General features: G+C 43.4%; 1 protein-coding gene across 4 annotated transcripts in view; it reads left to right on the top strand.

Moving 5' to 3' along the window:
• The window catches only part of SASH1 (SAM and SH3 domain containing 1), a 366,232-nt gene extending 360,641 nt beyond the window's left edge, over positions 1–5,591 (top strand). For all 4 annotated transcript variants that reach the window (XM_078001231.1, XM_028847194.2, XM_028847193.2 and 1 more), the window contains one exon: positions 1,875–5,591. In XM_078001231.1, coding sequence (XP_077857357.1) covers positions 1,875–2,138 — 264 coding nt within the window. In that variant the 3' untranslated portion in view covers positions 2,139–5,591. The remainder of the gene's footprint in view (positions 1–1,874) is intronic.
• The last annotated feature ends 7,150 nt before the right edge of the window (positions 5,592–12,741 follow it).

The following is a 12,741-nucleotide window of genomic DNA, read 5'->3' on the forward strand; positions in this document are numbered from 1 at the left end:
ACACCTGTGATCCTAGTTACTCAGGAGGCAGAAGCAGGAGGATTGCTTGAGCCCAGAATTTTGATGCCAGCCTGGGCAACATAGTGAGACCCCATCTCTTAAGAAATAAAATAAAATCCGTCTGAATGACACAGTTTCAGTTAGAAGCATAACTTTAAGAGATCTATTGTTCGACATGGTGACTACGGTTAATAACAATGTATACTTGAAAATTGCTAGGACAGCAGATTTTAAGTGTTCTCACCACAAAATATAGTGTGTGAGGTAATGCATATGTTAAATAGCTTGATTTAGCCATTCCACAATTGTCAAAACACCACGTTTTACACCATAAATATACACAATTTTTACCTGTCCATTAAAATTCTGTCTAATCATTTCTCTGCACATGTATAATAGTAAATGTATAGTATTGAAACCTGATTGTTTGCTATTATCAGATCATGAATCTGTTTCTCTGTTACTTAGAAAAAAAAATTGATATTATCAATACAGTAGTCTCCTCATATCCATGAGGGATATGGTCCAAGACCTCCAAGTGGATCTCTTGAAAGCTTGACAAGTACCAAACCCTGTATATATTATACACAAATTTCTTTTTCCTTCTTCGCAATTTCATGGATATAAGATTCATTTTCACTGTAGATCTTAGGACCCTCAGCACACGATGTTTTTTCCTTTTCTTATTAAGTCAAGAACTCTCACCTTTTTACTTAAAGGAAGCACTTTGAACGTGGCTTCTCATTGCCACATGCAAATGGCCAGCATGTTACTCTTGCACTTTGGGGCCATCATAAGGCCAAATAAGAGTGATTGAACGTGAGTGCTGCAGTCCTGCGACAGTCGATCTGATGGCCACGGGCTACTGAGTGACTGCGGGGCCCAGAGTGTAGACAGTGTGGATTTGCTAGACAAAGGGATGATTGTCAGGTGGGACAGAGCTGGATGGTATGAGATTTCCTCACACTACTCAGAATGACCTGCGACATAAGACTTACACATTGTTTATTTCTGGAATTTCCCATTTAATATTTTCAGGCTGTAGAAGGCAAAACCGTGGATAAGGGGGGATGGCTATTGTATTTCAAAGTATTCTAGTAGGTCAGTGTACTCTAGTATTGAGTCTCATAGTTAAAACATTTAGATTTTTCCAACCTTTTATTTTAAAAAATGTAATGAAGAGCATCCTTGTTAATAAACCTTTGTAGACTTTAAAGGTTAATTTCTGAGTATGTATTCCTGGTATAGGGTTTGCTTCATCAAAACTGTATAAAATCCCAAAGATTTTCACCCTTGTCAGCAAATCACCTTTCTGAAAGGTGTAGGCCCTTTATATACCCAGTAGTCAAGGTTAAACATCCATTTCCCTGTTCCAGCCAACCCATGATATTGTATTTTAAATTCTTTATAACCGCATTGACTAAATATGTGATTTTCTGGTTAACATAGATTCAAACTACAGTGGAAAGTCTCCTTTATAAAAACCCTACCCACTGAGTGCTACTTTTCACACGATCACCCAGATTTGTCCCTTCAGACTACCTTAGGGCTCTTGTCAAGAGCATATCCACAGTGAAACAAAACAGCAGAATATGTTAATGCTTACAGTTTGGAGGCTTGGATACATAAATGGGATTTGATCTCATTCCAGACACCTTCGAGAACCTTGTGGAACACTTCCTTAAAGATTTGTTTCATCTTAGAGAAGAATTTTTCCTGCTAGTCTTGATCTCTGACACTCACTACGTTGTTGCTTTCTGATAATAGTCTAGCAATGCAGTATTTCAGTGCTGTTCCTTTTAGACATACACGAAGCAGTCCTCCGATGACACATGAAGCGTTTCTATCATATATTGCTTTCTTAATTTATCCAGATTCCAAGTGGTGGACTCACGGAAATCTGCCGAAAGCCCGTCTCTCCTGGATGCATTTCGTCTGTGTCAGATTGGCTCATTTCCATCGGTCTGCCCATGTATGCCAGCACCCTCTCCACCGCGGGCTTCAGCACACTGAGCCAGGTGCCTTCTCTGTCCCACACTTGCCTTCAGGAGGCCGGCATCACAGAGGAGAGACACATAAGAAAGCTCCTATCTGCAGCCAGACTCTTCAAACTGCCGCCAGGCCCCGAGGCCATGTAGCCAGGCCCAGAATGGGCTTCTCTGGACAAGAGCCACCCTTTCACTGTGCATATGATGCTGATGCAATTCCTCCATCTCTGGACGTGCAGACCAGATCCAGAAGAAAAGCCTGGCGTGCAGCCAAACAGCGTGAAACCTTGGCACAGGACTGAGGATCCTCTCCTCCAGAAAAGCCCCCTCAAGGAAATTAGTGCGGTTCTCTTTGACCTCCAAAGACAAGACAAGCACTTATTTTTATTTTCAGAAGACGAAAGAACCAAGATGCCAACTGGCTGCGAATGCTGTGTCTCCAGTGCTGGTAGAGGCTGGGAGGAGTGGGGGCAGCCTGTTCCATTTCTGATAGTACCCTTGCCTTTCTGTCTGTCATCTTGCAGGATGCCCGAGGGCCAGACGGGCTTAGCTAGGCCAAAGGAACAGACTTGAGAGTTATTGTACATTACTGACCATGCTCATTTGTTCAAAAGTTAGAACATCTGGCTGCACCAGGAAAAAAAAGTCCTGTTCTTCTTTAGATAAACAAGAGACATTTTCATAATTGCTTTCTAGCAATCAGCTTTTATTTGCCTTAATATAAGCTTTTAAGCAGTTATCTAACTAGTGTCCACAACCCTGTAACCATAGTAGTTCCACATCTTCAGCTTCAGCGGACATCTAACCTCTCTGGGATGTTTCCAGCAAAAGTGGGCTTTTCTAATCGTCTCATTTTAACATGGCTTATTTTGTAGAGGTATTCATCAGCCACACACTTCATGTTGGTTTTTGGTTTTTAAGCTAACTACAAATCTAGTACAAAACTATCTGAAATTCACAAAGATATCATGTGTGTGTGCGTGCATGCGTGCGTGTGTGTGTCTGTATTCATAGTAACTGCTTTTTGTTTTAACCAGTTTAGTATCGTTACCATTACTGTGTGAGTCGTTGTGCTGCAGTATTGACTTGGAATCCTGACCATGTCCATCCCAAAATTCAGTCCTCAGTTAACGGATCATCTTTGCAAAAGGTCACTGTGAGGTTGCATATTTCAGGAACATGTTCTTAAAAAGGGAAATCATTTATAAGATGTTTTCTAAGACTTTTCAGTATTACAACTAATACCATTATCCTTCTTTTTTTATTTAGGTAATTCTTTTAATTTAAACAAAGGTTCAGTATGGAGCCAGACAAACCACATTAGCCATGTGTTAAGTATTTGCTACTTTAAATTGTTTTACAACTGATTTCAGCACATTCTATCCTCTTTTTTTTTTTTTTTTTTTTTTTTTTTTTTGAGATGGAGTTTCGCTCTTGTTGCCCAGGCTGGAATGCAGTGGCACAATCTTGGCTCCCTGCAACCTCAGTCTCCCAGGTTCAAGTGATTCTCCTGCCTCAGCCTCCCAAATAGCTGGGATTACAGGCACCCACAACCATGCCCAGCTAATTTTTGTATTATTAGTAGATACGGGGTTTCACCATGTTGGCCAGGCTGGTCTTGAACTCCTGACTTCAGGTGGTCCACTTGCCTCGGCCTCCCAAAGTGCTGGGATTACAGGTGGGAGCCACCACGCCTGGCCTCTAACCTCTTTTAGTCTAGCGTCTGGTTTTCTAGCAAACAGTAAATTTTAACAAACTATTAAGGTTTCCATTGCTTACAAAATGATTTTCCTTTACATTCTTATCATGAACACTATTTTAAGCATCAAATGCAATCATCTAAAATATAAAGGGCAATCATTTATAATATAAACACCTTGACCACAAGCCCTTGATTGAAAGTTTTATAATATTTCATCTACTTATTAAAACAAATAATTTCCCTTGGGTTGGAGGGGAAGTGATTTCATAAATTAGCCATCTTTAGCATATTGCTTATGTCTGGATCCATGTTTCTGAGGGAAAAGACATTCTCAGGTGATGTATTTTTTTCATGCATTAGTATGCATTTTTAAAAAAGAATGCATGTTTCTTTAATAATTTTCATCTTCTATAAGATGCCATGTGAAGAAGTTGTGGAAATGTAGAATAAAAAGCTAAAGCTGCCAAATTTCTATTGAACTCTTAAAAACGGCTCATGTTTGTCCTCTCGGGTTGTGGCCTAGCCTATTTGCAATGTAAAAAGCTGCAGGGTTCTCGTATAGCTAAAGCGTTAATGCATTTCACGTGCTGTGGTGGAGGCGGGTGCTGCAGACAGGCTTTTCTTCCTGCTCCCAAAATACCTCGGCTGGACATTTGGACAGATCCTGTCATTGTTTAAGCTGAGCAAAAAAACACACAAAAGTTGTGTAAGAGACAACAAAGGAGAGGGAGAAATCTCATGTGAATTTCCAAGTTTTAATTCATTCTCAATGAAGGATTTTCATTTAAGTGAAAGTCACAGCAGAAGAGGGAACTTTCTGGAGTTTTTTGAGAATGCCAAACCATATTTTTATCACTCTTCTTTGGAAATCAATGCCTTTGCATAGAAAATCAAATTCAGGGACCACAAAGAATTTTCAGTGGGAATGTCTAGTCTGAGGGGTCTGAGGTTGTTTTTACTTTATTGTGTTGTTTAAATATTTTAAAAATATATTTAGCGTTTGGTCTTTTTTTTTTCTTTAAGCATTTAATTTGGTCTGAGAAAAGCTGAATGTTTGGGTGTGACGTTTGACTGAGGTGGATTGAGGCTGCCTGTGGATGTTAGTGAACAGGTGGTAGGCTTCGGCAATATCCAGTTTTAATCAGTTGCATTTGGTACAGAATTTTGAGTAATGGTGAAAATTGTTGTCTTTGGAAAGCACAAAAAAAAAACGTGGAAAGGCAGTTCGGCTCAGGTAGCTACACATAACATTGTGTATGATTTTCACTTCAAAGCTGTCTGGAAGGAAATGCAGTCAGCTCCAACTAGTACTATTTACGTACCCAGATAACTAAGATATTGTTTCATGGCCTTGCCTTAGTTAGAGGCCCTTTTCTCTGTCCTGAACCCCCAGGTATGGGTGAAATTGGAAATTACTAATCTATTGGAAATCAGTTCCTGACATAGTAAAGTTTGCTTTCATAACTGCAGCAAAAGAGGTCAGCTCACCAAGTCACTGCTGCCATGTGTGTACTGTATTATTTTCAGAAAAAAATAGAATAGTCTGAGTCCAAGTTACCTTGATTTAAAATTGATAGAGAAAAGAAACTGTCGAGCAAGTTATATAACAACTAACAACATTGCACTTTCTGTATATGAAATCAATATTTAAATAACTTATTTTTCTCCATTGCTGTTCTTAAAAACATTGTAAGTAGCTGTAATATACCAGTACCAATATGTTCTTGCAATTGCTTCAGCCCAAGAAAGCTGTGTATTGTTTTAAAAATTGTAAAAATTATTGTGATGATTCATTTAGCATAAAGAGAGGTGGACAGAGGGTTTTCCTATGTATCAAAACTTGTCTATAATTATGTCATCTATGTACCTAGAAAAAAAGTAAATAAATTTCTTCAGTTGAATATGCCTTTTTTGTTGTTTCTTGGGTATTCTAAAGGTGAATGGAGTAGAAATGAAAGGGAATTTATAAAGTGGTCAAACGATGAAATATATTGGGAAAATTGTAGTTGTCTACAATTCTGCCATCACCAGAACTCACCCTCTGACATCCACCCAGATTCTCTTTGTCACTTTATTGCTTTATTTTCAAATATGCATGATCAAGTTATATAATGATAGCACCTTAGACCAGCAAGATATTTTTTGGAATTCATCCTGAGTCTAAGATCATCACTTTCAAGTGAAGAATCTGAGTCCACATGGATGACTGACTTGCTCAGTATTATACACTTAAATGACAACACCACCCACATCTTCTGCTGAGAAAGAGAGAAAAAAACAAGTCTAGGTCTGGATAGTCTAGAAATTAATCAACTTGACAATAATGCATTTTTAACTTCAGTGTACCACAATTGATACAAAGGCACATTTTTAATAGAGAGAAGAGGGTGTTTGTAATAAAAAATTTTGAGAGGTAATGTATGCATTTGAGAAACAATTTAAAAAATTACCCTCTTCTTCCCCCTAGCCATCTCATTCCTCACTACAGGCGACCTGCTATAACTAGTGTTGGTCCATCTTTTCAGAGAAACTCTTCTGTATTTATAAATATAATTGCATATGTATTTCTCCATACAGAAATGAGAGCAGATTTTTCATGCTATTCACCGTACTTTTAAATTAATACATCTTGGAGGTCCTCCCATGTCAACACTCTCCCACTCCCTTAAAGGCTGGATAGTATTCTATTATGCAGGTCATTTATTTAACCGGTACTCTATGAAAGTGCAACCATTTGCTGTTGTAGAAGAAAAAGCTATTGTGGATATCCCTATACCTATATCACTTAGCATGTAGAATTGCTGTATTAAAGTTATGTGTGTGTTTTAAATTTTGATAGAATAAGGTGGGTTTCATTAAAGGAAGCTTAATGTAGGTTCCACTTTTTTTTTTTTTTTTTCTTCAGAGGGAATTTTGCTCTTGTTGCCTGGTCTGGAGTGCAGTGGCGTGATCTCAGCTCACTGCAACCTCCACCTCCCGGGTTCAAGCGATTCTTCTGCCTCAGCCTCCCGAGTGGCTGGGATTACAGGCGTGCACCACCACACCCGGCTAATTTTTTTTTTTTTTTTTTTTTTTTTTTTTTTTTGTATTTTTAGTAGAGACGGGGTTTCTCCACGTTGGTCAGGCTGGTCTCGAACTCCCGACCTCAGGTGATCCACCTGCCTTGGCCTCCCAAAGTGCTGGGATTACAAGCATGAGCTACCCCGCCTGGCCCAATTTTAAATCATCTTACTCACAACTCCTCTAACCCATTTTGTGAACGGGGATATTTCATGTCTTCTAGGAGTGGGTGTTCACCTGACTCTGCTGCATCATTTTAAAGAACTAACCATAAACCTCAAATCTTCCCAATCCCCCGCTAAATCCTAAGAGTCAATATTTCAAAGAAGATGCTCTTTTTCTTGTGATTCCTAGGAAACCCTTGCCAGAGTCTTGATGTTTCCTGTAACCTCTCTGCGTATGTAGGTATCTGTGATGTATTTGCTTATAAAGAACATTAATTTGATTAGGGAAAGAAGAAAAGAGAAGGGCGTTGGTTGTCATTGTTCAACCACACAATTCATTTTGGAACCCTTAGAATGCTGACTGTCTTTACTCTTAGCCACGAGGACCCTCTCAGAGCAAACTATGTACACTGCACTTCCCAGAACTTAGAGTGTGTGTGAGTGTGTCTGTGTCTGTGAGAGAGAGAAAGGGAGGAGGGAGAGAGGACGAGAAGATGAATGCTCATTCAGGTCTAGGTCTGGACCACTCATCAGAGAACCATGGGCACCATTATTTGGAAATATTACAATTCCCAATACAGTGCCCTCTCACATGACCTCAAAGAAGAATGCTCTGAAAAGGGTATTAAGCTGTCACCTTCTGCACACTGTAACAAAAACCCCAGAAGACCCTAACCAAACTGAGTTTGAATTCAATCTGGAAGGATCCCAGGGTACTTGTGTGAGAGCTACAGCAGTTAAGACTAATCTGGTTGGATTTTACCACCATCCGCATTCATCCTCAATGGCCTTTCCCCAAAACTTGGATAATGAATATGGTTGGAGCCATAAGAGAGACGTGTACAAAGGGTTGTGGGAACTAGAGGGAGGATGGATTCGGCTTGGGGAGAGAGAGGGCCAGAGGAGGTGGTTGTGTGGATAACAGTGTGCCACGTGCTAAGCATCAGACTTGATTAGGAAGTCTTGGAAATAACAAAAGTCTTGGAAATAACAAGGAAATAATTAATGAATATCCTCTGTGTCTCCAAACTCCTGATCCACCTCAGCCTGACTGAGTCTCTTCCCACTTCATAGAACAATGGAAATCATCCACTGGGCCTCGCTTGCAAACTCCCCGGCATCCTCTTCTCATCGTTCCTCGTGGCTCCTGCCGTGACCAAGGAGGTGTTTCTCTATTCATCTAACCCTACTTGAGCTCAGGATGCTGTCTTGGGACTCCCAGCCCCTCATTCACTCCCTCGCTTCTCTGTACCTTCCCCTGGAACATGCTTGCGGCAGGTGGTGCTGTGCTCTCCAGGCCAGCCCATAGTCCTCTATTTTGATATTTGCACTCTCCCTTGGGGAAGACTGCCCTCCCCACATCTCAAGTTGTTCCTGGCACCACTTTCCCGTCATGTGTCCCTATCCTTCTCCAAGCAGAGCACAACGCTTGCCGGGCTAGAACAGTGTTCACCGTTCTTTCCTTTGAAAAATTATCTCTCGAACTCACATTTGCCTTGTCTAGATAATCCAGTCTCTTGCTTTTCACAGCCAAATATCTTAAATGATATTTCTGTCCATTGTCTCTTCTTCCTTATCCTCCATATATTCCTCAGCCCACTGCTCCCTGGCTGTAACTAAGGCCATGAACGGAAGCAACATGGCTAAATCCAGTGCGGCCTCCCCAGCTTCCACTTGCTTGTCTCCTCTGCAGCGTTGCATGGGGCTGCGCTTTGCTCCCACGTCCAATTCTCGATCATCCCTGCTCCGCTCTTGCCCTCTCCCATCTCAACAGCCACTGCCTCTCGGCACCCTTGGCAGCCTCTTTCTCTGGCCACCCTTTGAATGTTCAGGGGCCTCAGACATCCATCCCAGGGCCTCTTCTTGCCCTTGGTGATCTCCTCTTTGTGGTTGACTTTTCATCTCCAAGAGTTAGTTTAGAATAAAAGAAGCAATCCCGGAAATCTGTCACTTAAGAAGAAATGTAGCACTTCTGTCTAAGAGGATGCTGATTGCAGTGAGAACAACCCTCATGGTAAGATGCTGCCCCAGCTATTTGCTTGTTAGACTACCTGTGCATCCTCAAGCACCAGCTCAGTTTTGGTCATTGTTGCAGTGTCCCTGAGCTGGGTTTAGTATCTGGTCTCCAGAATAATTCCAAAGGAAAAAAATCAGAGGCTGTATTCTGCTGTGCAGGCAACATATGATTCTATAATTTCTGGTATTCGGGACCACCTTCTGGTCTTGGGGAGTCAGTTCTATAGTTTCTGTGGCACTGGAAGGCTGACACCCAAAATGTCCCCTAGACCTTTACTGGCCAGTCCAAGTATGCAACACAAATTGTCCTCCAATGGGTAGAAAGCAAGGAAAGAGTGGTGAGATCAGCTATTTACCGGGCAAATCACTATACTGAGTGCCTGAGGCAATTTATACACTTTATTCATTCAATAAACACTAAGTGGACATTTATTCTCATCCCTGTTTGACCAGTGTAGAGTCCATGAGCACAGGGACTTTGCTTTGCCTATTTTTTCAATCCCAGCACCCGGTACAGTGCCTGACACAGGAGGAGCTGAAAAAATAAATATTGAATAACAAGGTTCAAAGAAGCTAAGACTTTGTTTCAGGCTGACGTAGCCAGTAAGTAACACGACAGATATTTGAACACAAATCCACCTGACTCTAGAACCCATGTTTTTATAGGATGATAATTGTTTCCAGCAACAAGTCTCCCCTGAATCTCCTGAACTTTGCACATTCACTTCTCTCTCATCACAAATAGATGTCTTAAACTTTATCAACATGTCCCAAATGAAATGTCTGGCCCCCCTGCAGACCTCTGCCCCACCCTTGTCAATTTCCCCTCTCAATAACGGCTTCCAGTTACTTCGTTCAGATTTAAACATCCTTTACTTCTTTTTTCTTTCACATTCTGCATTCAACCTGCCAGGAAATCCTGTGGTCTCTGCTTTCAAAGTCTATCCAGAATCTGACTATTCCTCACCGTCTCCACTACTACCATAGCAGCCCAAGCCACAGCCACCACCCTCTCCTCGATGCTCGCTGTGGTTTCCCGCTCTTCCTGCCCCCATCTCCGCCAGCCCTTGTGATCTAGCTCATACAGTAGCCTGGGTGACCTTGTTAAGGGCTGAACACTTGAATCTTCCCCAGATTCATATGTTGAAGCCCCAATCTCCAGTGTGATGGTATTTGGAGGTGGGGCCTTTAGGAGATTATTAGATTTGGATGAGGTTACACAGCTGGAGCCGCATGATGGGATTAATGCCCTTATGGGAAGAGGAAGAAGACACCAGGCCTTGCTGTCTTTCTCTACCATGTGAAGACACAGTGGGCAGGTGGCCAGCCATGAGCAAGCCAGAGAGAGGACCCTCACCGGACTTTCTTTTTTCTTCAGATGGAGTCTCGCTCTGTCGCCAGGCTGGAGTACAGTGGTGTGATCTCGGCTCACTGCCACCTCCACCTCCTGGGTTCAAGCAATTTTCCTGCCTCAGCCTCCGGAGTAGCTGGGACTACAGGCACATGCCACCACACCCAGCTAATTTTTGTATTTTTAGTAGAGATGGGGTTTCACTGTATTGGCCAGGCTGGTCTCGAACTCCTGACCTAGTGATCCACCCACCTCAGCGTCCCAAAGTGCTGGGGTTACAGGCGTTAGTCACAGTTCCCGGCCTCTTCACTGGACTTCCTTGGACTTTCTAGCCTCCAGAGTGGTGAGAAAATGTTTATTGTGTAAGTTATCCAGTCTGTGGCATTTTGTTAAGTATGGCAGCCAGAGCAGGCTAAGACAGACCCTCTGAAAACATCAGGCAGATTGTGCCGCTCCTTTGCTCAAAACCTCCAATGGCCCCGTTTCTTTCAGAGTCAAGGGCAAATCCTTTGCAGTGGCCCAGCAGGTTCTGTGTAGCCATCTCTTGTGACCTCCTAGCCTTGCCAGGCATCGCTACTCTTCAGGCACTCTGATTCAGCCACGCAGGCTTTCTCCTTGATCCGCAAGTTTATCAGACCGTTCTCACCTCGAGCCTCTGCACGCTTCCCTCTGCCTGGAAGGCAGAAAGATCTTTCTTCAGAAAGATCATATGGTTTTCTCATGTCCGTCTCCTACAGGTCTTTGCTCCAAGGACACTTTTCAGAGTCCTGGCCTGATTCCGTCACCTGAACCTGCCCCCTCCCTCAGCCTTTCCCTGGGCGACCACTCTCCAGTCCCACACCTGTGCCGGTTTCCACCTGGCGTTCATTCTCACCTTCTAACACACTGTGTCATCTTCAGGTTTATTGCTTATTACCTTTCTCCCTTGTTACAATTTAAGATCTAGGAATGCACAGGTTTGCTCCCTGGTGAATCTGAACCCCCTGCACTTGACATGGTACTTGCTGAATGAATGACTATCCCTGAATGGGTAGCCCTTGGATCCTAAATGCGAAAGCTGAAGAGGCTCTATTTTAATCCTCTTCTTTCCTAGGTTAGGAGACGGAGACCCAGAGGGGTGACACGAGGAGCTGAGGTCCATAGGCAGAGGGCTAGTGACAGGGTTAATAGACAAAGAGGCAGCTCCTCTCTGCCCATCCAAGGCTAAACTTTGATCCACAGATTCTTACCTTAAACCTGCTGGAATGACCAGTTCTCAGGACTGGAAGTTGTGGAAATGAGGAGGGTGGTTTTATGCACGTGTACCTTGTCACCGAAATCAACACGGAGTTAACCCTACTTTTAATGTCGGGTCGCCTTCACATGTGCAGGTGGTAAATGTATCCAGCCTCACATTGTTCACTACCAGGAATAGAAACATCTAATTTCTTGTCGGTGGAAAATACAAAAATTCTTTCACACAGAAAAAGAAAAACATACAATTTTGGATTTCCTATGGATTTCCAAGTCAAAAAACAGTAGTAGCTTAGGAGGAAACCAGAGCCCAGAGCCGGCTTCAGGTTTCGGCCTGCAGAGCAAGCCGCTGCTGCAGTGCGCGGCCGCCAGAGGGCACTGCTTCGCCAGGCTGGAGGCAGAGCAGGCCCTCCGGGAGGCGCGGGTGGGAGGCGCGGGAGTCTCCGGGAGGAGAGCGTCCACGCCGCGCGGCGCCGAGCAGCAGCCCTGAAACTGAGTGCGGCGGCGGCAGGACCGGCGGGACCGCCACGACTCACCAGGTGAGCAGTGAGACCTGCTGCTTTAGTAGGGGTAACCAAAACCCCTATTAAAACTCCCAGGAGAGTCGTGATGGGTGGCCGATGGAACTCCTGGCTGCTTTCATGACCACAGCTGGGTGGCCGCCTCGGTGTCCTGCACCTGCTGGGGTGCAGCGTCCGCATGTCTGTGTGCGCAGGCGCCCTCTTGCCTACCGCAGGAGCAAGCTGGGGGAAGCCGGATTAGGTCACTCCAAGACCCTAAACTTTAGATGTCAAGCAATGTGAGGGAACACCAGGCGCATTTTTTGTCTGAACATTTATTTGCTCATGGCCCAGAAGAGGCCAGCAGTATAAGAGCAGCGGACACCACTCAGTCCCGATGTGTAGTGAATGTAAACACGCCTGAGAGCAGTTACCCTTCACAGGATGCCTGTGCGCTGAGCACCGAGATTCCCACTTTATAGCTGAGGGAACTGCAGCCACGGCGGTCGCAGGGAGGAGATGAGATTTGACCTTGGGTTATTTTATTCTGATGCCTTTTGGCTTAACAACTACTGAATAATTCCCTGGTTCTCAGCAGAAGCAGTGAGAGATGTATAATTTGAGATTTATTGCATAGAATTGGCTTAATTACGAGGTGTGACGAGGCAAGTCTGAAATCCATAGGGCAGGCTGATCATCAGGAAGGACAGGCTGGAACTCGTGGACA

The sequence above is a fragment of the Macaca mulatta genome, chromosome 4, assembly GCF_049350105.2.
Source record: "Macaca mulatta isolate MMU2019108-1 chromosome 4, T2T-MMU8v2.0, whole genome shotgun sequence".
Lineage (NCBI taxonomy): Eukaryota > Metazoa > Chordata > Mammalia > Primates > Cercopithecidae > Macaca > Macaca mulatta.